This window comes from Nilaparvata lugens, chromosome 10, assembly GCF_014356525.2.
Source record: "Nilaparvata lugens isolate BPH chromosome 10, ASM1435652v1, whole genome shotgun sequence".
Taxonomy (NCBI): domain Eukaryota; kingdom Metazoa; phylum Arthropoda; class Insecta; order Hemiptera; family Delphacidae; genus Nilaparvata; species Nilaparvata lugens.
This window is the reverse complement of record NC_052513.1, coordinates 31015927-31036617: the sequence shown is the minus strand read 5'-3', so window position 1 is coordinate 31036617 and position 20691 is coordinate 31015927. Positions and strand designations below refer to the sequence as shown.

The following is a 20691-nucleotide window of genomic DNA, read 5'->3' as shown; positions in this document are numbered from 1 at the left end:
AATTATTTTATTTGACAAAATTATAATTTGAAAAAATGATACCGTACTGAACGTGTGAGTTAATATAGCTTGAATTGATGCAGAACAAACCTACCGCAGATTTTTGTTGGTATTGGGGTCATTTATTAATTTTGCCTTGAACTTACAACATCACAACTGACCAAGCAGAGTGTCAATGGATAGGTCTTCAATTTAAATCGATTCCAACAATTATAATTCACACTATACGTTCACCCAGTTAGGCTCACTAAAATATCTCTACTGAGAAATTGATTTCAAACTGTCAGTATTGGTTAATAAGCTGTCAGCATCTACGTTATTTACAATGAATGCTGTCAGTTTAGAGTGAATCTTACTATAATAAACGAAAAGGGTCATTGTCACTTGTCAAGGGCATTGTCACTCAGGAAAAGGTTTTGACAGTTGTAATAAATACTACAAAATTCCATTCAAATCATCAGTTCATTCATCAATTCATCATCAATCTCCTATCGCTTCATCAATATTCATCATAGCTTGAATATTCCAGCTTCATCATATAGACATCTTCTTCAATATTCGGGCATGGAATAGTTAGGACTATAAGCCTATCTTCCCATTTCCAATCGTTTATGTCTCTGTTGAATAAATAAATAAATATTCACTCAATCTTCCATTGAGGACCGTATCTATTAATGATTCACAAGAACGTTCCTAGTCAAGCACACTTTGTTGTCCAGCAACCAATAACAGGAACTATTCAAAGCGATTCTAGTAGTTGAAAAAATATTTATTGGGCGGAGTTAGGACTTTTGAGGCCTCTCTACCACTCAACCTCATAGTTGGTAGCTATTCTAAATGGTTCTCCTAGCGTGCTTGGCTGAGAACGTTCTCAAAAATCGTTTAGAAGTACAGTAAAAAAAGTGGCTAAGATAATATTTTTCTACATATCCTATTTAAATAAATAAATAAATAAATAAATAAATAAATAAATAATCATTTTATTTGTTCATGGACCAGCCATACAAATACAGAAATACAGTTAAATAGAGATACATGCACAATTATTCTATAATTCCAACAATAACCTCCAATAGAAATGAATTCTAAAGTAAAGTGTCAGTTCGTGAGAGAGCACGATTTCACTCTCTATGTCTGTTATAAATGTCTCCACTCCATGTGGATTATCAAACAATCAAGACTTATAGAATATTACTGCATAACTGAAAATTTATAACATGAAATATTGTATCAAGACATCAATGGAACAATTATAATTTAAATAAATACTTAAAGAACACAGCATTATCACAATTATAGATCAAACAATACTTCATAGCATATTACCAAAATTTACAGGAACATTAACATTACATTATAATACTACTTTGGATTGGAACAGGTACTTTAGGACAGGTACATTACTTAATAATTTTAACTACAAGGTTTCAAGCTATTGAATAAACTTACAGGCATTCTAATGAGTATAATGATGGTAGTTAAGTCAGAACGATTGATTTACAATAAGACTACACTAAACTTGGTGGAAATTCAATTTTTCAAGCCAAACAAAATGTGATTAATTTACTTGGGGCATGCAATAGCAATCATCACATATAATTTATATGAGTTACAGGAAATCCCACTTGTGAAATCACGTACTCAAGTATCAACACTACAAATCAAGAAACGAATATCAATTGCTTTTACTACATAAAGGAATACTCTATTTATTTTCCTCTCACTCAAATTTGATAGAAGTACCATCACTTTGTCGGCATCTGACACAACATTTTGGATGAATTCGCCAAGAAAGTAGGAACGAATAGAGTTATACATTGGACAGCGTACTAAGAAATGTTCTATATCTTCTCTCTCACGAATATTACAAATAGGACAATTCGACATACAGTTCAATTTTGTACCTCTATTATTAACATACAAGTATATAGATACATTAGTGGCCATTCGCAATTGAGTGATACAACGGACTTTGACAATGGGCATTTGGAATCCAAGCTGCTCACCCATCTTGAAATTAGGATTTAATTCTCTATAGTGAGGGCAATTCATAGAGCTGAGTGCTGCTCCTACATCTTCCGCATACAAACTATCTGCGTGATTTCTGAACAAGATTCCCTGTACAGCCTTCAACCTGTGAAAGAGGTCAGCTCTATCTCCCCATGCAATTACGATACCCTGATCACCGCACTTTTTCTGGAGATGAGACAACCATCCCGAGGCTCCATGTATATTGTTCTGCTCCAGTGCACAGTCCAACAACACCGAGAAACAGAGTTTAGGGTATCTACACTCAGACATCTGTAGGACCCTTAAAAGAAAGCCAAAAGTTCTCTTCAATAGAATGTGACTGAGCCTCAATCTGCCCAATTCCAAACGTACCGCCCAACTCGGTGATGTGACATTCAACAGAAGAACACGTTTCAGAAAATACAACTGTGCTCTTTCCAAAACGTCAGCACAACCAAGACCCCAAACTTCAGAGCCATACAGAATCGAAGGCAGCACTACCGCATCGTAGAGTTTCATCTTAGCATCCCATGTGTCAGACTTGGCTCTTCGAAGAACCTGGACGACTGACTCTCCAGTAATTCTCGCCTTCCTAATTAAGCCTTCACAGAATTTCCGGAAGCAACCCGACGCATGAAAGTCTACTCCAAGGTACCTATATCTGCTGACTATCTCTACTTCCTCACTGCGATAGTGAAATGATAAAACTGTATTCCGTCGACACCAGGTGTTTTTTTGTTCTTTGATTTAGATATTACCTGATCTAACTCCCACAAAGTGAATTCTCTATCCAGAAAGGGGTGTCTAGCATCACTTAACACAAACAATTGTTCCCTCTCACCTGCATATTTACTGCCAAGAAAGCGTGACCAAGATTCCAAAGAAACACCGTTAACATGCTTCTTTCCACCCTTGAAATATTTAACTGCTGTCCAAAACTCATAGGGATTTTTAACGTTTCTTATGTTGTCTTTAACTTTATTTAAATATAAATCTTTTTTAATTTTGATTGTATCCCTGTAATTCTTCTTCAAATCAATAAATGCTTTCACAGCTGTATCCTCATATAACCTGGACCTAGCAAACCTGAATGCCCTGCGTACACCTCTTTTTAAAGCATTGCACTCAAGGTCGTACCAAGGTTTATTTTTAAAGCCACCAGTAAATTGTTTCCTATACATGCCAGATAAGTCAGCTGCCTCCCAGATAGATTTTGTAAAATTCTCAAAAATTAAATCAATTGAATTATTTGTATCATTGAGTTGAAGATTCAATCTAGGAGATAGCAACAACGCCTCTCTAAATGATTCGGCGCAGCGGTCCGCCCAACTTAGATGGCCAAGTCTATCACCTCATCATTAGCAAGAACATTGTTCATGTTGTTAAGTTCCGACTCTGCTCCACGTAATAACAGCTCACGCTTGCTGCGTGTTGTCATAGTAGTCATTTTAAAAATCAAAACTAGCGCGCAAAATAATTAACAGCAGACGTCACAACAAAGTAGCTCATCAGATGTCACATTGGAAATACAGCTGTCTGCTATCCCAGCTGACTCGGTTCCCGCGTAAAAGTAATTTTGAGGTTAGGAAGCACCGGTGAGCGGTGACCGGCAACTTGCAGACGACAGTCAGGTCAGAAGTCAAAACAATCGTCTTTTGATAGATAACCACTATCAAGTCGTGAGTTGAAAGTAAAGAAATTGAATCCACAACACTCAAATGAATAAAATTGAAGGTTAGGCTACGAAAATGAACACTGGTGAGATTAAGTTCATTCAAACTAACACGAGTGCATTTGCTTGAATGTGTCACACACTAAAAACGATCTCTAGCATAAAGAAACTGAATAAATAGACTTTGTAAATTTATAAAACTCAAATTTTTAAGGAGCTATTTGCAGTAGAACTAACCAGGCAAACTGCAGGCCTGCCAACCACATATCCTATTTAAATTATTGTAATGGGGTGTTTGTATTCACAATGAATAATGAGACTGAGCAATGAATAACACTTTTACAAGTTCAACTTGATTTAGGGATTGAATCTTGATTTAGAGTGAATAATATTCTAAAAGGATTTTTACTCCTTAGAATATCCAAGATGAAGCAATAATGAAGGAAAAAATTATATCAGTAACTCAATAGTCATCACCAGTACCTGATACATTCTGTTTGAAACATCACTGATAGCGTATCAAATCAGTTTCCTTCGCATAATCTCTATTACTTTCATTATCAAGCATTGTTTATTTTGTCATCCTGTCTGACTGACAACAGTCAGGTGAGCGAATCTCTTTTCAATTTGCAACTTCAATTGCAAGCACGATGCAGGTCAAGTAAAACCGGTTATTCATCTGAGTAATTCCACAATACATCACTTCTGGCAACCATTATCATTCTTTAGCGCACTAGTGGGATGGGATTTACAGGCTATGCGGATAAATTTCAGTTTCCTTGTTGAAGAGATCCAAGTAACATTTGGATTTTTATTAGAAACTGTTATAGTCAAGATATGATGTCATCAGATAGGATGATTCCCCCAATGCGAATGATTATGGAAAACCTAGCATTCATTTTAGCTGGGGTAGGTGTAGGCCTATATATATGCATTTGCGAATTTCGAAATAAGTTCAGAATGATTCTAAAATTGTTAGGATTGAACTGAGGGATGTAACATTATAATATATGCATTTGCGAATTACGAGATAAGTTCAGAATGATTCTAACATTATTGGGATTAAACTGAGGGATGTAGCGTTATAACACGATTGAATACCAATAATCTACATCAATATATTATAGAGAAGCGATTGGCTCCGTGGTCACGCTGATAAGCTGTATAACTTGAGATTTATGCGTCTGCTACTCCCGTTGTATGGGCGACACTTGAAGAGCCGATTCCTCTATCATTAATGATTTTTAAATTCATTGTCCAGTGGTTCGTAACACACCTGAAGCTCTAAGTTCATTCATCTCTCATCATAATCATCATCATCCGTTTCATTATCCACGCACAAACTTGGAGCTCATAAGAGGGAGGCATCATTCTAAGAAAAAAAAAAAAAATATTGGAATGATGTATGTCACAGTAAATATGAAGTAATACAAAACAAGAACGAAAATCCCAAAAATTTAAAAAATTTCAAGTCTTGATGTCGATTGATAATGATCATGATGATGATGATTTATATCAGATGGAAATATTTAATCTAGTAGTACCTTTTCATTTTCAATTGATAGCCAGAGTTCAATTGACTAAGTAGATCTGATGTTGTGAATGATTAAATCTCAGTGTATTCAATTGTATTAAGGTCAAACAGTCTACAGTTTATCATAATGGAAGGAAGTATTTTACACCATGGGAGAGTGAGAGAGAAAGATAAATAACTAGTAGATAACAAATAAAGATTACGCCAAAGAGAGAATGAACAATACTTTTGGACTTGGAAAAGAAAGTTGAGAGCTACTAAGATAACAATGATAAATAAGACTAATTTGATGACATAACATTCCAACTTTGAACAATATTATATGAATAATTATTATTGAACGAAAAACCCAATTAAATGCTGCAAATCACCCGAAGACTTCTGCTACAGCAAATATTGACAACAGGGTAGTAAACAGCTAGATGGAAATTCGATGAGCGCTACTATTCAAAAAATATTTGTCAGCCCGGGAATATTATATGAATAATTTTAGACCATTACTGCTTCGTTTATCTCACTCTCCATTAATTTTTCATTAATGTTTCATGTTTATCAGACTCACGAGATAAACTGTTTAATATTCTACTGGTTTAATTAAGTGTTTGATATTTTATTGTGTTTTATTTTATTCCATTTTATAACATGAATGCTTGAAAAATTGAGGTTATCATCAAATGATCAATGGAATTGATAATCATTGATTTTTATTAGCGATTACCTAGCCTACGAGAAATATTGATGCTGTTTATGGTAATTAACGGTTAAGGTTTGAAAAATATCAAAGGTTTGGAAAAATTGATAATATTTATTTCATTAGAATGAATAGATTACTTTAGAAAGTATATAAATTATGGTATATTTACAGATTGAAATAAATTGGAAATTGCATTTGTTCAAATGCTAATTAATGAATAATTATTATTGAACGAAAAAACCAATTAAATGCTGCAAATCACCCCGAAGACTTCTGCTACTGCAAATATTGACAACAGGGTAAACAGCTAGATGGAAATACGATGAGCACTACTATACAAAAATTATTTGTCAGCCCGGGCTTTTATAGTAGGGCTCATCGAATTTCCATCTAGCTGTTTACCCTGTTGTCAATATTTACAGTAGCAGAAGTCTTCCATTGTGCATAGTGGCTCACCACAGCTGTTCAAGCGTAATTTGAAGACTTTTCTATTAAATCTGAGTGAAGAAGATGTAGAAAGTATGTATAATATAACTGTATAATTAATAGTTTTTAGCTTTGGATTTCTGATGACATTGATAGTTTCCAATAAGGTAAATTTTGAACAAATAGTGTAAAATTGTTTGAATTCCTGAATATTATTGTTATGTTGTGATTGGATGCCATTTTTATAAGTATGTAATGTGTATGTGTATGTATGTGTATGTATGTATATATGCATATATATGTATATATGCATATATGTATGTATGTATGTATGTATGTATATGCGTATGTATAGCTGGTAGTGGAAAAATCAAGTGAATGGTCATCTTTTATTTCTATTATTATTATTTGTATTAGTATTTTTTTGTATTAGCAGTGTACTGTTATCAAAGTGATTTTTTTTATTTTTGTAGATACTCCCATATGCGGTCAAGCTTTGAAGCTTTGCATAATATATGTGTAATTTAATCAGAAGGATTCATTAATATTAATTTTCAATTGTTATTATTTGTTGTATTGCATTATTACAAATTATTGTATTATGAGTTTTTCTGATAAATAAAATCATTATTTCATTTCATTATTTATTTCTTCGGGGTGATTTGCAGCATTTAATTGGGGGTTTCGTTTAATAACAATTATAGTATATGTTATGCTTCTCTTTTCAAGTGAAAGGCAGTAACTGATAAAGATAGTAGAAAATTAATAATGAATAATTAAAATAAGTGATAAACAGTAACTGATGAAGGTAGTGGAAAATGGATAATATAATTAAAATAAAAAGGGTGAATAGACTGGCACTTTAGTAAACAATTTGGATTGGGAATAGGCCTAATATGAAAATGAAATTTCACTTTTCTTACTACAATATTAATATGATAAGAGCAACAAGAATAAATTTCAATAAACAATAGTTCAATGAGAACAAAATATGTTTTCAAACAAATAAATTTCCTTTTACCAAAGAAAAACAAAATATGTGGGAATAGGACAAATCACTGTAACACTACAGTCACAATAAAACAAGTTGAGACTTGTACAAAATATCAGCTTTGCCAAATCTTACAAAACTGCGATCTTTACATACTACCCTCAAAGTGACTGGATAAATGAAATTCGACAACACAGTCGGTGGAGGGTTTCTCATGGAATATATCCTGTCAAATCGTCTTAAAAACAATCTAGAATAAATCTGCATTCTAGATTCATCATTCACTTAGATTTATTTAATCTAGAATAAATCTGTATTCTGGATTCCTTGTGGCCTAGCATGAAAAGTTCGCAATTTCGCACAATTTAGCAGCAAGGATATTGAGCCAGAGTCTCAACTTGTTTTATTCAGAGTACAGCTGTATTCTACTTTTCGACTCTGGTGGATGAAAGTGTCATAAATGATTGATAAGAAACGTGGGATGTTCTATAGTTATTGAATCATTCACAGAACAGTACGGTAGCCTGCCTATATTGTCAACCTACAACCTACAACATCCCATTATGGGAATCCGTAAATCGTTCGTAGCATTCTGACAGCTTACAAATCCTACACTTGTCTACAGTTTAATGTTTGAATTGCTCCAGTTATTGTCTAATTAAAATGCGATTTCATCAAATCTTATCTACTAGATGCTGAAGCTGCATGAGCTAATTGGAATTTGCAGCACAGAAAAATTACAGAAAAAATTCAGATACAGAAGTCAAAGTCAGATACAGAAAAATTATGAGGATGAAAAAATTAGAAATAATGAGGAAACTCATTCAAGGAAATGAGTGTAATGAAATTATATAAAATCTTATCTAGAAGCTTGCTATATGTACCATACCAATTGGAATGTGCAACCATTAAAAAAAGCCATATAAAAAATATGAGGATAAAAAATTATAATAATGAGCAAGCTGATTCAAGGAAATGAATGTGATTCGACAGCTGAAATAACCATGATTCTTCTTTTTCTGAGTATGATGCCTACATTAGCCTTAGGTTTGTGCGTGAGATGATAAGAGATGAATAATCGATCTACAATTGATTGAAAGAGTAAATTTCATTTGATTTTGAAAAAGTTATGAGCCACCAGGAAGTGAATTTGAAGCTCATTACTGTCAGGTCAGTGGAGCTAGCCTGAAGCACCCACCCTTCCAATGAGAGTACTGAAAGCACGTCACTTATCTAATTTCATTTTCTAGATATCAAGCTAAACGATGGGTCAACCATCTACCTATAACATGATGGAGATTTGAATTTCTTCAACAATAAAACTAAAATGAAAATTGTGTTATAGGATAATTTACTGTTGCTAATAATATGATGACACTATACAGTAATGCAATCCAAGTCGAGAATATCACAGAATGAGAGGGATAATGGAGATTTATAGCAGGATGCAAAAAATTGATTTTCAAATGAATCGATATTGCAACAAAATCATCCAACCTCCAGTAGATTACGTCATCTCACAGTGATTAAAGTAAAATTAGCCTACCTATCTAAAACTCAATTGTTAATCTGCAGAAATATATTATAATAAATGAAGAAAAAAGGCTATTATGAGTTAAGTGTTTACTGGTGTAAGTAAAGCAGATTGAAGAAAAATGTATTAAATTTTTATAACGTGATCCAAAGAAACCAATAATTCAACTAACTTCTGTCAATCTACTACGACATTTTACAGAGATTACAATTTAATCTCAATCAAGAAGTCGGCTGTTAATCTATTCGAAGATTGAAATTTGATCACCTAATTTTCATTGCAACAAAATCATCCAACCTCCAGTAGATTACGTCATCTCACAGTGATTAAAGTAAAATTAGCCTACCTATCTAAAACTCAATTGTTAATCTGCAGAAATATATTATAATAAATGAAGAAAAAAGGCTATTATGAGTTAAGTGTTTACTGGTGTAAGTAAAGCAGATTGAAGAAAAATGTATTCAATTTTTATAACGTGATCCAAAGAAACCAATAATTCAACTAACTTCTGTCAATCTACTACGACATTTTACAGAGATTACAATTTAATCTCAATCAAGAAGTCGGCTGTTAATCTATTCGAAGATTGAAATTTGATCACCTACCAAAACGTCTGCATTCTAATCACCTGAAAAAAATGTCGGCCTTTGATCTAAAATGGTGATGAAAGGTGAAAATACGATTAAAAGATAAATGATTCGATAAAAAACGTGATAAAGGAAGAGTTCACGAGCTATGAGTGAAAACCAGCTGATAGAAAAGATAGAATTTATGTTACAAGGCCATCAGGTATTTATGTTTCCAGTTGAGCTTATCAAAACATAAACAAACGTGAAGAAACTTTTAAAAAACAAAATCTACTTACATTTGTTTCAGCAGACTGTCTTTCCTCTGCCGCCATGGTGTTTGAACTTCACTAATCACAATTTTTGTAACACTATCTTCTCATTTTCATCTGCTATCTCACTTTCGTGGCTTCGGCCGGAAGAATATGGCAGGAGCGCTCGTTCAAAATAGTGTTCATTATTTTCACCGGTCCTTTGGGTGGCGCAGTTTTTTTGAGAGGATGCTCGCGGTGATACGTTAGGATTTGATGTTGCCGCAGATTTGATACACTTTCTTCTTTTGCTTCAGAGGGACAGAAAAACAGAGTGTGATCTTATTAGATGAGTGGTGAAAAGTTATGATTTGAGTTACACTGATAACCGAAATTTAAAAATATTGACAGTTATAATTGATAAATAATCTGTTTAATGATAAATAATAATTCATCAGAATACATGGAGAATTGTAGAGGTATTCGTTATTGATTATAAGTATGCATATATGTCTAAAGATGATAGTTGAGTACTTTAAAATTGATGTTTTTGAATTTGAAAATTGGAAAGTAGGCTATTTTATTAGCTAAAAAACATACTTTATCTGATAATAAATGAAAATTATTATTAGTATAGTAGTCAATTCAACAAGAATACTTAGTTGACAAAAATTGCTTTTGCATGGATAGTTGATAAATTCTCAATACAAAATCTCATGCGTCCATTGAACCCAAATTTTATGTAACCAACAGTAGTCAGTAATGCTTCTCAAACATTCTTAATAAACTCTAATATTGTGATTCATGAAGCACAGACTCATCAAAACACTGTATCAATAAATTATTATTTTATGACTCATTAGAAGATTGTCAATAAATCAATTCTGTTTTTCTGTTGTTGTGCACATATTAATGGATTGTAGTTACAGTATTTATGCATGGGATGGGGATGATGAAATAAATGCCATGTGGAGTGAGTATAGAACCCATGAACTCACCAGTGATTGGTTCAATTCTGACTAAAAGTTGACTAAGGTGGAAAAAAGTATTATTTGGAATATTGTCATTCATCAGTTATCAAAAATGTCAACATTTGGTCCGATGGTAACTTGAGTACACTGATTTTATTCAGACTCTAGGGCTCGGTTGCCCAAAAGCCTGTTAGATTCTAATCATAATTAAATTTCACGAGAACCAATCAGAGGTTTTTTTTTTTTAAAGAAGGCTTCTCTGATTGGTTCTCGTAGCATTTAATCGTGAATAAAAACTAACAGACTTTTGTGCAAACTGTGAGATTGAGTGATAGATATGTACAGAAACTATACATAGGTATAGTTTATCTGTGATTGGGGCTGTAATGAGATTCACTTGAAACAGTCAGTATTCCTAAAAGTAACTTCCCATTCATCAAAAATGCTGACAGTTTAAAACAAATGTCACTCATTATTGACCGAGCAAAATGAGGTCTAAGATTCAAGTCGACGGTTTGGCATTTCTCTTAATGTTTAAATGTTTATGTTTTTATGTTGCGCATTTACGACGAAACTGGATAATAGATTTTCATGAAATTTGACAGGTATGTTCCTTTTTAAATTGCGCGTCGACGTATATACAAGGTTTTTGGAAATTTTGCATTTCAAGGATAATATAAAAGGAAAGAGGAGCCTTCTTCATACGTCAATATTAGAGTAAAAATCAGACTATAGAATTATTCATCATAAATCAGCTGTCGAGTTGACTATAAATCGCATGCCATGACGCATGCAATTCAATATCTCAATGTAACTTGGTAAAAAATTAACAGCTGTATAGACTATAAATTGCATGCCTCATTGAGTGCAATTTTTATGCACTATTAAATAATAGGATGCAAAGAACTTTTAACAGCTCGCCTAGATGTCTTCTGGTTTTCTCGCGCTAAATTCCGGAAAGTGTTATATGATAATCAATCTTGTGTAAGCATGATCTGATCAAATAAATAGTTAGTGTATCAGTGTGGATGTGCTTATGGTTTGGGACGTCGTTGTAATTGCGCGAGGTCTACTGTTCACAGAACTACTAGTAATAGGACTGTCGACATTAAATTCACAAAATATTGAAAAAAGAAGAATTCTGCGCTTATATGGAACTGCCAATGCAAATGGTTAGTTACCTTTACCTTAGTAAAGATGTCGTGATATTGTTACTGATAAGGCAGTACACTGATATTATTTTTTCTTAACTTCATACCTTTACCTACATTGAAATAAATTTACCTTGAAATAAACAAATATACTCCTATAAACTACGTGAATGTCAGATAACTCCGCAAAAATCTTTCCAGTTTTATAAAAAAAAAAACCAGAGAAGAAACCTTTTGTATCTTCAGTATATTGGATCATCTTATACGAATTAATATCCCCCGTGGACTATACCGTGCTAACTTCTTCTTCTTTGGCTGTGCCTTATCCCATTTAAATGGGGTCGGCATTCCTTTCTCTTAGTCTGCCTTTCCACAAAGCCCTATCCAATGCTTTCTCTCTCCTCCAACCACTCTCCCGCAAGTCAGCCGCTATTCTATCTCCCCACCTCATCCTAGGTCTACCACGTCCTCTCACACCATCCAAAACCAAATCCTGCATCCTTCGTCCAACATAATCCTCCTCCCGTCGCTGCACATGACCAAACAACCTCATCCTTGTCTCCTGAATTGTCTTTCCCAGTGGTCCAACTTTTACAGAGCCTATGATCAATTCGTTTCTTATTTTATCTCTTCTTGTAACCTCACATCTTAACATTATCATCTCAGTCACTTCCATCTTTTGTTCCTGTTTCTTTGAAATGGACCATGTTTCTGTTCCATACAGCGAAGCTGGCCTCACAACTGATCTATACACTTTTCCCTTCATTTGACAATTCACTCTCTTATCACAAAGAACATCACTCATTTTTCTCCAGTTCATCCACAACTTATTCTATGCTGTATTTCTATATCTCTCTGTACACTTGAACCCAGGCACTTAAAACTTGCAACTGGTTGGAGTTGGTTTCCTTCAAGCTGTAAGGGTAGCCCATCATTATTTCCCAATACCATGTACTCTGTTTTTGCTCGGCTAATTTTCAGTCCCCTTTCCTCCAGCTTTCCAGCCTTTCTTCCAACTGATCTTTGGTAGGTTCACAGAGCACGATGTCATCTGCAAATAGCATGTACCATGGTGCTGGCTATACCATGCTAACCAGTAATATAAATTAATGTACGATATTGAATACGAAATTGATGTAATATCGACCTACTATTCATAAAAACTCCATCATATTAATTATTACAAGATTCGAAACTTTTCTAAAAATATAACGTTTTGGCCGCGACTACATCAGTAAATACAAGGTTAGCACTTTCTACCAAGGAAAGTGAATACAAGGACATAATCAGCTCTAGAAATGCCATGAACTATATATTAGTAAAATGAATTATCTTTGTACATTTTCCTAAAAAAATTCAAAGCATTTACCAAAAATATAAATTTTGGCTTTAACTACAACAGTAAATAGAACAACATATCATCTTTTGTACTATACTTTAGTATCTTGAACATTTACCTAGAAAATTCAAAACCTTTACCAAAAATATTAATTTTGGCTGTAACTACAACAGTGAATACCAAGTCAACCTTTTGTACCATCTATTATACTATAGTGAGGTCCACGTTATAATGGCAGTAGAGAAAGATAGCAGAACAACGTTGCCGATCCTCTGTCTTGTCAATGCCTTCTATAGCTGATACAGGTTAGTTGATGTAATAAACTGTTCATTCTCGTTTAAAATAATAAATTACATTTTATTAAGCAAGAAATTTTATTTTTCAATAATTTCATAATGAATTTTCATAATTAGGATGAAATATTTTGTTAATTGATTATGAATTCTACATTGTTGAAAGACGATCTGGCAAAGCAAGAAAGAGATAGCGCTATCCACTTTGTTGAATGATAAGACAAGGATAGCAATACTATTGCTAATCAAACACTGCCATTATAACGTGGACCTCACTATATACTTTTGTATCTTGAACATTTTCCTAAAAAACTCAAAACCTTTACCAAAAATATCAATTTTAGCCGGTAACTACAAAGGTAAATACTAGGTTACCCTTTTGTAGCAACGATGATGAATACAACAAAGATTCACCATAAACTATAGCAATAACTTTAATATATGATAATATATACGTTTAATACTCACTGGCAACTAGACTAATAAATAAATCAAGCTCTTAGTTCAGTGATTTATTTACATGAAAACAGGCTGCATTGCCTGAATGACAGCTCGACACATGGGACACAAATCGTTGCACATGCGACTACAGTCTTCACACAGACAAAAATGTCCACAAGGCAAGAGTATTATCTCCTTCCGGTTATCCCTGCACACGACGCACTGCTGGTCGTCCGGCACATCTTCGTGGTTCCTGTTGATTCGTCGTCTTTCCCTCCTCATCTCCTCCAAACGTCTGCGTCTTTCCTCTGATTCTAGCTTCTTCTTGTAGGATATCCAGCCTCGTCTAACTAGTAGTGCGCCTAGTACTAGACCGAAAGTCCCGAATAGCAGTGATAACCATCTGCAAGAAATTGAGGAATATTACTTTAAAAGAATCATTTTCTCCACATACATTTTGTAGTAGGCCTAAATTTTATAAAATAATTGTATTTTCAAATATTATGCATCTTTTATCAATTAGATTACTTGCTTGTATTCTCATTGAAAAAATATTTATTCATTATTATTATTATTATTATTATTATTATTATTATTATTATTATTATTATTATTATTAACTAGCAGGTAGCCCGTGCTCCACAAGGGTCTAATTATAAACTTGACAAACTAAAAACTTGAAGAATTGAAAATAATCCTTTAACTATTCTCGGTAAATTAAGAATCTATATGCAAAGCTCAGTTATTCAAGTTAATCAGTTCAGTAGATCAGGCGTGATGATTTTCCTATCATTATTTTCATGAAAATCATGATTTTCCTATGATCATTCGTGAATTTCCTATCCCCTACATGTATCCTCTATTATATTATAAATTAATTTTTAATTGGCCCTAACCAATTATACAGATTTGACACGGAATTATTTCAAAAACCTATTTAGAGAAATTAATGAAATAAACTATGGATTGAGGAACATAATGTATAGACTACACAGATTTAACAATAACTATGGTAAAAGAGCTCCAGAATGCAGAATTCTATATCTTTTGAACTCATTGCCTCTGGAATTGCGAAATTTGCAAAGAGAAGGTGAAGTTAAAACAAAAATGGATTGATTTTTAATACAATAATTGATGATTGAGACATATTGTTGGATTTTACTGTAAATTACAGTAAAAATGCAAGCTCGCAATAGTTAGGTAGACTAGCGATCACTTAATAGGTAAATAGGATAAAGTTTTTTATTATATTATAAATTATTATTATTATTTATAAATTTCCTAATTTACTTTGTTAATAATATTCATTCAATATATTATACATGTATATTCGTTTATGTAAGTTATTGCAACCTAGTAAATGGAATTATATATTTTTTAATATCCCTCAAATAGCTAAAAGCTAGAGGGATTAAAATATATGTGAATTGTGTTTATTGAGATTGTGTATTGAAATGTAAATTACAGGGATACTTATCAGTTTTTCATTGAATAGACTTCCCTTCTTGAATAAGTGGTTGAGTGGTAGAGTAACTTGAATAAGTGGTTGAGTGGTATACGTAACTGTCCAAACTTCGCCACGTCAACAAATGAAAGAGTCATTCTGTTCTAATGTTACCATTCTACTCCTTTCTCTGGAGCTATGTATAGACTTGAACATACGCTGTAAGCGAGAGTTCTATAGACATGAGAACTATAGTCCGAGAAATATTACTTTTAACACGGCTCTTACTCGAAATCAGAGAGGCCCGATACTTTTTCTTTCACTAATCACTTAACTGAAAAAACCGATTACAGTGGTGGAATAGTTTCAATTTTCAAGAATCGGTAACCCATTTCTGTCCAGCAAAGCAGAAATGCATTGAAAAGCCAGGCTTTATTCAACACCGATGCATAATGTGACCTATTGATTGCAAAACTGCCCTGGCAGTTGAATATAGAAGTGGATTTCATTTCAATACGATGTCTACCTAACAGCATCTCCCTACTTTTGTGTCAGCATCCAATTGTGAGCAGCAGCATGCTTACTCCACTGCTCCACTACTCTGTCTATGCTACAAACTGTGCAAGGAGAAACTGGTTTCTTTTCTTCATGTTGAAAGTAATATATCTCGGACTATAGCTTATGCATTCTCTGCGATATTGTGCAACGTTCAGTGACTAAATTTACTAAGTCTTTTTAGAATTGGTCATTGGTGATGCTCATAGATGATTATATTTATGCATTATAATTATGATCATTATGATTATAGCTTATGCATTCTCTGCGATATTGTGCAACGTTCAGTGACTAAATTTACAAGTCTTTTTAGAATTGGTCATTGGTGATGCTCATAGATGATTATATTTATGATCGCTTATTCAGTCACAGCTCAGAGCTATAAAATGCCATATGTAATTTATTTTATGAAATTGGGATGAAAAGAAGTTTTGGACTGTAGTCTGTTTCTTTGTCCTTAAGTTAATTGTAAATGATGAATAAATAAATAAATACAAAGGGTCCAGAAAATGTATGCACTAATTTGTGCATAGAACAAATTGTATGCACAAGTGAACGTGAACAGAACAAAATAACGTACAGCTATGAATTTTGATTGGTATTGTAGTTAGATGTCTTGTCAACAGGTGGTGTGGCAAGAGTACCCAGCATGCAAACTTTAAAGCCCAATTCATGAAGAACGGACGTCGGGCAGAGACGTAACCTATGCAATATATAACAGACGGACAGTGACATGAAAGTGAGATTTTGATTTTATTCACGTTGTATTCTATTCCATTCAACATGTTTTTTTCTCCGTAATTATTTTGAACAAGTGGCGATGAATTGACGTGTCCGTGAAAGTAACATTTTAATTTTATTCAAGTTGTATTCTATTCCATTCAACATGTTATTGTCCGCGATGAATTGACATGTCCGTACTTCTTACGCCACGATATTTATCTCGGGCCACTCCCGTGTTTCGGATGGACACGTTAAGCCGTCGGTCCCGGCTGCCTAAAGAGCAGTCGTTAGGTCATGTCAGAGGCTCTGAAATTGATCAGTTGCGACCTGAAAACTCTGACACCAGACCTGAGCCAGCCAGGTCACACGATATTATTATTATTATTATTATTATTATTATTATTATTATTATTATTATTACGCCACGAGAGATGGCAAAGAGACGTGGCGCGATCAAGAGAGCAACCTTTCTCTTCTGTGAACATTGGACCTTTTGCTTACATAGGAGAGTATGGAAGGGACAAAAATCATCTACACATCTCTGCCTGACTTGGCTTTAACTGCCACCCATCTAGATCTTATGTTTGACCTAATGACGCAATCTGTCCAGCAAGTGCTGGTCATGGATGGAGAAAACTGAATTACTGACGACCGAGTGAATTGGGTACAACAGTAGCCAGAGCATTACCAAAATATTGACTTTCCAAGAGCATATGCATTACATTTTTTGGTCCCTCTGTACATTCTATACTTGAAATTAATATTTATTACTTGTCTAGAGCCTACTTACTTGAATGTTTTTTATATTGTTTTTATTAATTAGAACAATAGAGAAGTATGCAATATATTTTTCCTACAGTTACGTTGGAAAGTGGCCATTGCTGCACTGATTACAGAACGCAAAGAATCACTTTTCCGCTCTAGTGCAACTCCGCTCTTCCGCACTCCAGATTTGCAACATGGTAACGCAAAATACTTAGTAGGTTATATGGAGCAACAGTGCAGCAAAATCAAAATGAAGTTGGTAACAGTGACTGCTGTGGCTGCTATAGTGAGCAGAGGTGCAACGAAGCACAACGCGCTAATTATTATTCATTATATATTATAACCAAGGACAACGAGGACTTTAGGATTTTAGGATTAAGGTTTTTATCAATAATAAAATTACACAGAAAAACATTTGATGCAATTCAGGCAATTTTACCCATAATTACCCACTTTTCATATTCAATGGTAACTGTAGGAAAAACTTAATGTGAAATACGTGCGCAAAGTTCCTCTGCTGCACTCAAGAAACCATTCCGCCCTCGCCTACGGCTCGGGCGTAAACGTTTCTTTCGGTGCAGCAAACTGTCACTTTGCGCACTAGTTGCACAAATAACTAATGACTAATAACGTATAATAATAAGGCTATATGAGTTGTTTAATATGGAAATAACAACATATTACCCATTTTCTAAACTTTTTATACTTGAAACTAACTACACAATCTGAGAGATATTAATTTCAACATGAAGCCGATTTGTCCTTCCACAGCTTGTAGCATTGACAGAGTAGTGGAGAGGAGTAAGCATGCTGCGCACAATTGGATGCTGATACAACAGTAGGGGAAGGCTCCTCATAAAGCAGCAAAATTTTTGTGGTGTAATGAACTACATAAGAATACATTTTATTCAACTTTAATTTGAATTTAGTTTTCACAGCTTATATAATTCTTTTCAGAATTAAATTCTCTACAATTTTTATTGCAGAAAATTATTTGTTTACTGGTCATTAAAGAAAGTTATTGGGCATCAAACGTAGAAGTCTGTGTTTTTCTACTTCGATTATTTCAACTTTTTTCTCAAAAACTACTCACACTACAGCTACCAGACAAGTTTTATTCAATTTTTCCATATGAATTCAGCATAAGTTTTTCAAAAACTAGTCCCCAAACAATTCAGCATCGGTGTATTTTACCAGAGGAACTGAATTCCGGGCGAAATCTTTCACCCTGTATAGCTCGCTAATGAAGCGTTTATGGATATATGTTTTTAAGAACTTTATTCTTATTTTTACCTCTACTATCACGTATTAAATTATTTTACCATAATTAAGAATCACCCTGTAGAAGTGGCGTGGCAGTGACTTTTTCAACTCCCATATGAACACATGTTTCAATGCAAACATAAGTAGCTTTGCGAAAATTCACTTTTGAACCATGTTCATATAGGAGTGTGTTCAGCGCAACGTCACTTCGGTATGAATTGGGCATTAGGTTCAACAAAATTCCTAAACCACACAACTTATTTAATTTTATATCTTAGGATAAGGTTTTTTATGTTCAGTGTGACATCTTTTGTGGATGAATAAAATTTATCTGATTCATTTACAAACTAATAGATTGTTTTCCAATGGAATTTGAACTTACCTGTTAAAACAGTGCCTTCTTTGAGCATTTCTTCAGTGACTTCTAGGCCGCGTTTTCTAATGCCACTGAAAAACCCCACCAGACCATCGAGAAGGGTGGGATTGGTGGGCTCATATTTTGTGGCAACGACGTCTAAATCTAGAAAAAAGGCATTTTTCGCGTCCAAAATTTCGACTATGTAGTTGCCTTTTTTCAATGTAAAAGGTACAGCGTTTACAATTTCTTGGATAACGTGTTTTCTGTCAGACCTGAAATATTGAACTCAATTTTAAAAATATGAATTGAAAATTAGGAAATTTTGGAACGGTACTTTCCTGTCAAGGAGACCTTTCATTAATATTGTCTATTTTCCATACATTATTTTATTTTACTATGAGTTAGATATCAATATTCATTTCCAATCAACCAATATTACAAGTACCAACGGTACCTGTACATCAGCTGGTAACTATGATGTGCCTATGTATGAATTTAAATTCATTCTTTCATTTAAATTATTGTCAAAATCTCAACAAACTTCACATATAAAAAATTGCTGCTTCTATGAAATAGCCTATGTAGGCTATAATTCTATCTTAATATTATTATAAAAACTACACAACGATTTTTTATAAAATTTGAAAATAAAATAAAGAGAATATCAAAGGATTTTAATTTTTTCATTGGTATAGGACTCATGATCACAGTGATATTTGCAGTTCGTCCATGTGTGGACAAACTTCTGTGAATGTGTGATCACTTCCACAAGAAGCGAAGGAATTGTATTCTGTTCATTAAAGCAGAAATTTATTGAAAAAATGAGCCAAAATTGAGGTAAAAGCATGAAAAGGAAATAGTAAATAATTTTAGCAAAATAATACCGTAGCCTACTCACCAGAAACCTGTGCTATTTTTTGAAATAGCATGCTCTACAAAAGTGACTTTTTGGTAAACTCCTCTGACGTTTGGGGCCGAAAAACTAGGTAGGGTTTCGCCCAAGGTCTGAACGGTTCCTTGGACAAGGACGGATTTTCTATCTTTTTCTGGAAGATTCTTTGGATCTGGATTAATACCTATGAATTGAGCTGTCTGAAACAAATTGAAACAAAGTTATTGGTAATATCTCTATTGATTTTATTGTAGGATTATTTGAGACACCATTATTAGTACATAGATAAAATGAATGTTTTTAAAAGGAATCATGTTTATCAATATTATCATCAATGAGGTTAGCATTAGATAGGTACTCACTTTTATTTTATTTGTAGTGTTATTTAGATACCGATATTGTCCGTAACTCAAAGAAAATAGTACAGCATCAACGGTAAAACACAAAACTTCTCTCCATAAATCCATTTTTGGGACTTTGGGAGTAATTTGAAACTTATAGCACTGCTTATCTAAACATTAGGCCTACCCTACTCTCAAATATTGCTCATCAGTAAGATTGAAAAAATATTGTAATAAAAACTTTTAATTTGTATATTCATGTCAAGGTATAGAATTATCTATATTTAATAGTCAATAAAATTGATGAGTTAGATCTAAAAAGATTCAAAAAATTGTTTAACATTTAAAATTAGAATGACTGATCACTGATTGTTTCAAACAAAAATATTATAACCTAGAAATCAGATGTTTTACATTGAAGAAAAATAAAATTGCTGGTCGATAGGTTAGGCATCGATAGTCTTGTCAACATTCCTC

At 33.5% G+C, this 20691-nt stretch overlaps 2 protein-coding genes across 2 annotated transcripts in view; both read right to left on the bottom strand.

Moving 5' to 3' along the window:
* LOC111053586 (glutathione hydrolase 1 proenzyme) overlaps positions 1-9902 on the bottom strand; it is an 82576-nt gene extending 72674 nt beyond the window's left edge. The window contains exon 1 of the mRNA XM_039437194.1: positions 9727-9902. Coding sequence (XP_039293128.1) covers positions 9727-9762 — 36 coding nt within the window. The 5' untranslated portion in view covers positions 9763-9902. The remainder of the gene's footprint in view (positions 1-9726) is intronic.
* A 4027-nt stretch (positions 9903-13929) lies between these two features.
* Positions 13930-20672, bottom strand: LOC111049021 (mitochondrial E3 ubiquitin protein ligase 1). The gene is made up of 5 exons (XM_039435996.1): positions 20236-20672; positions 19880-20073; positions 19006-19253; positions 17386-17395; positions 13930-14276 (listed from the first exon to the last, which is right to left on the bottom strand). Exons 1-5 carry the CDS (start codon positions 20338-20340, stop codon positions 13949-13951), a joined length of 885 nt encoding a protein of 294 aa, XP_039291930.1. The 5' UTR covers positions 20341-20672; the 3' UTR covers positions 13930-13948.
* Between the last annotated feature and the right edge of the window lie 19 nt (positions 20673-20691).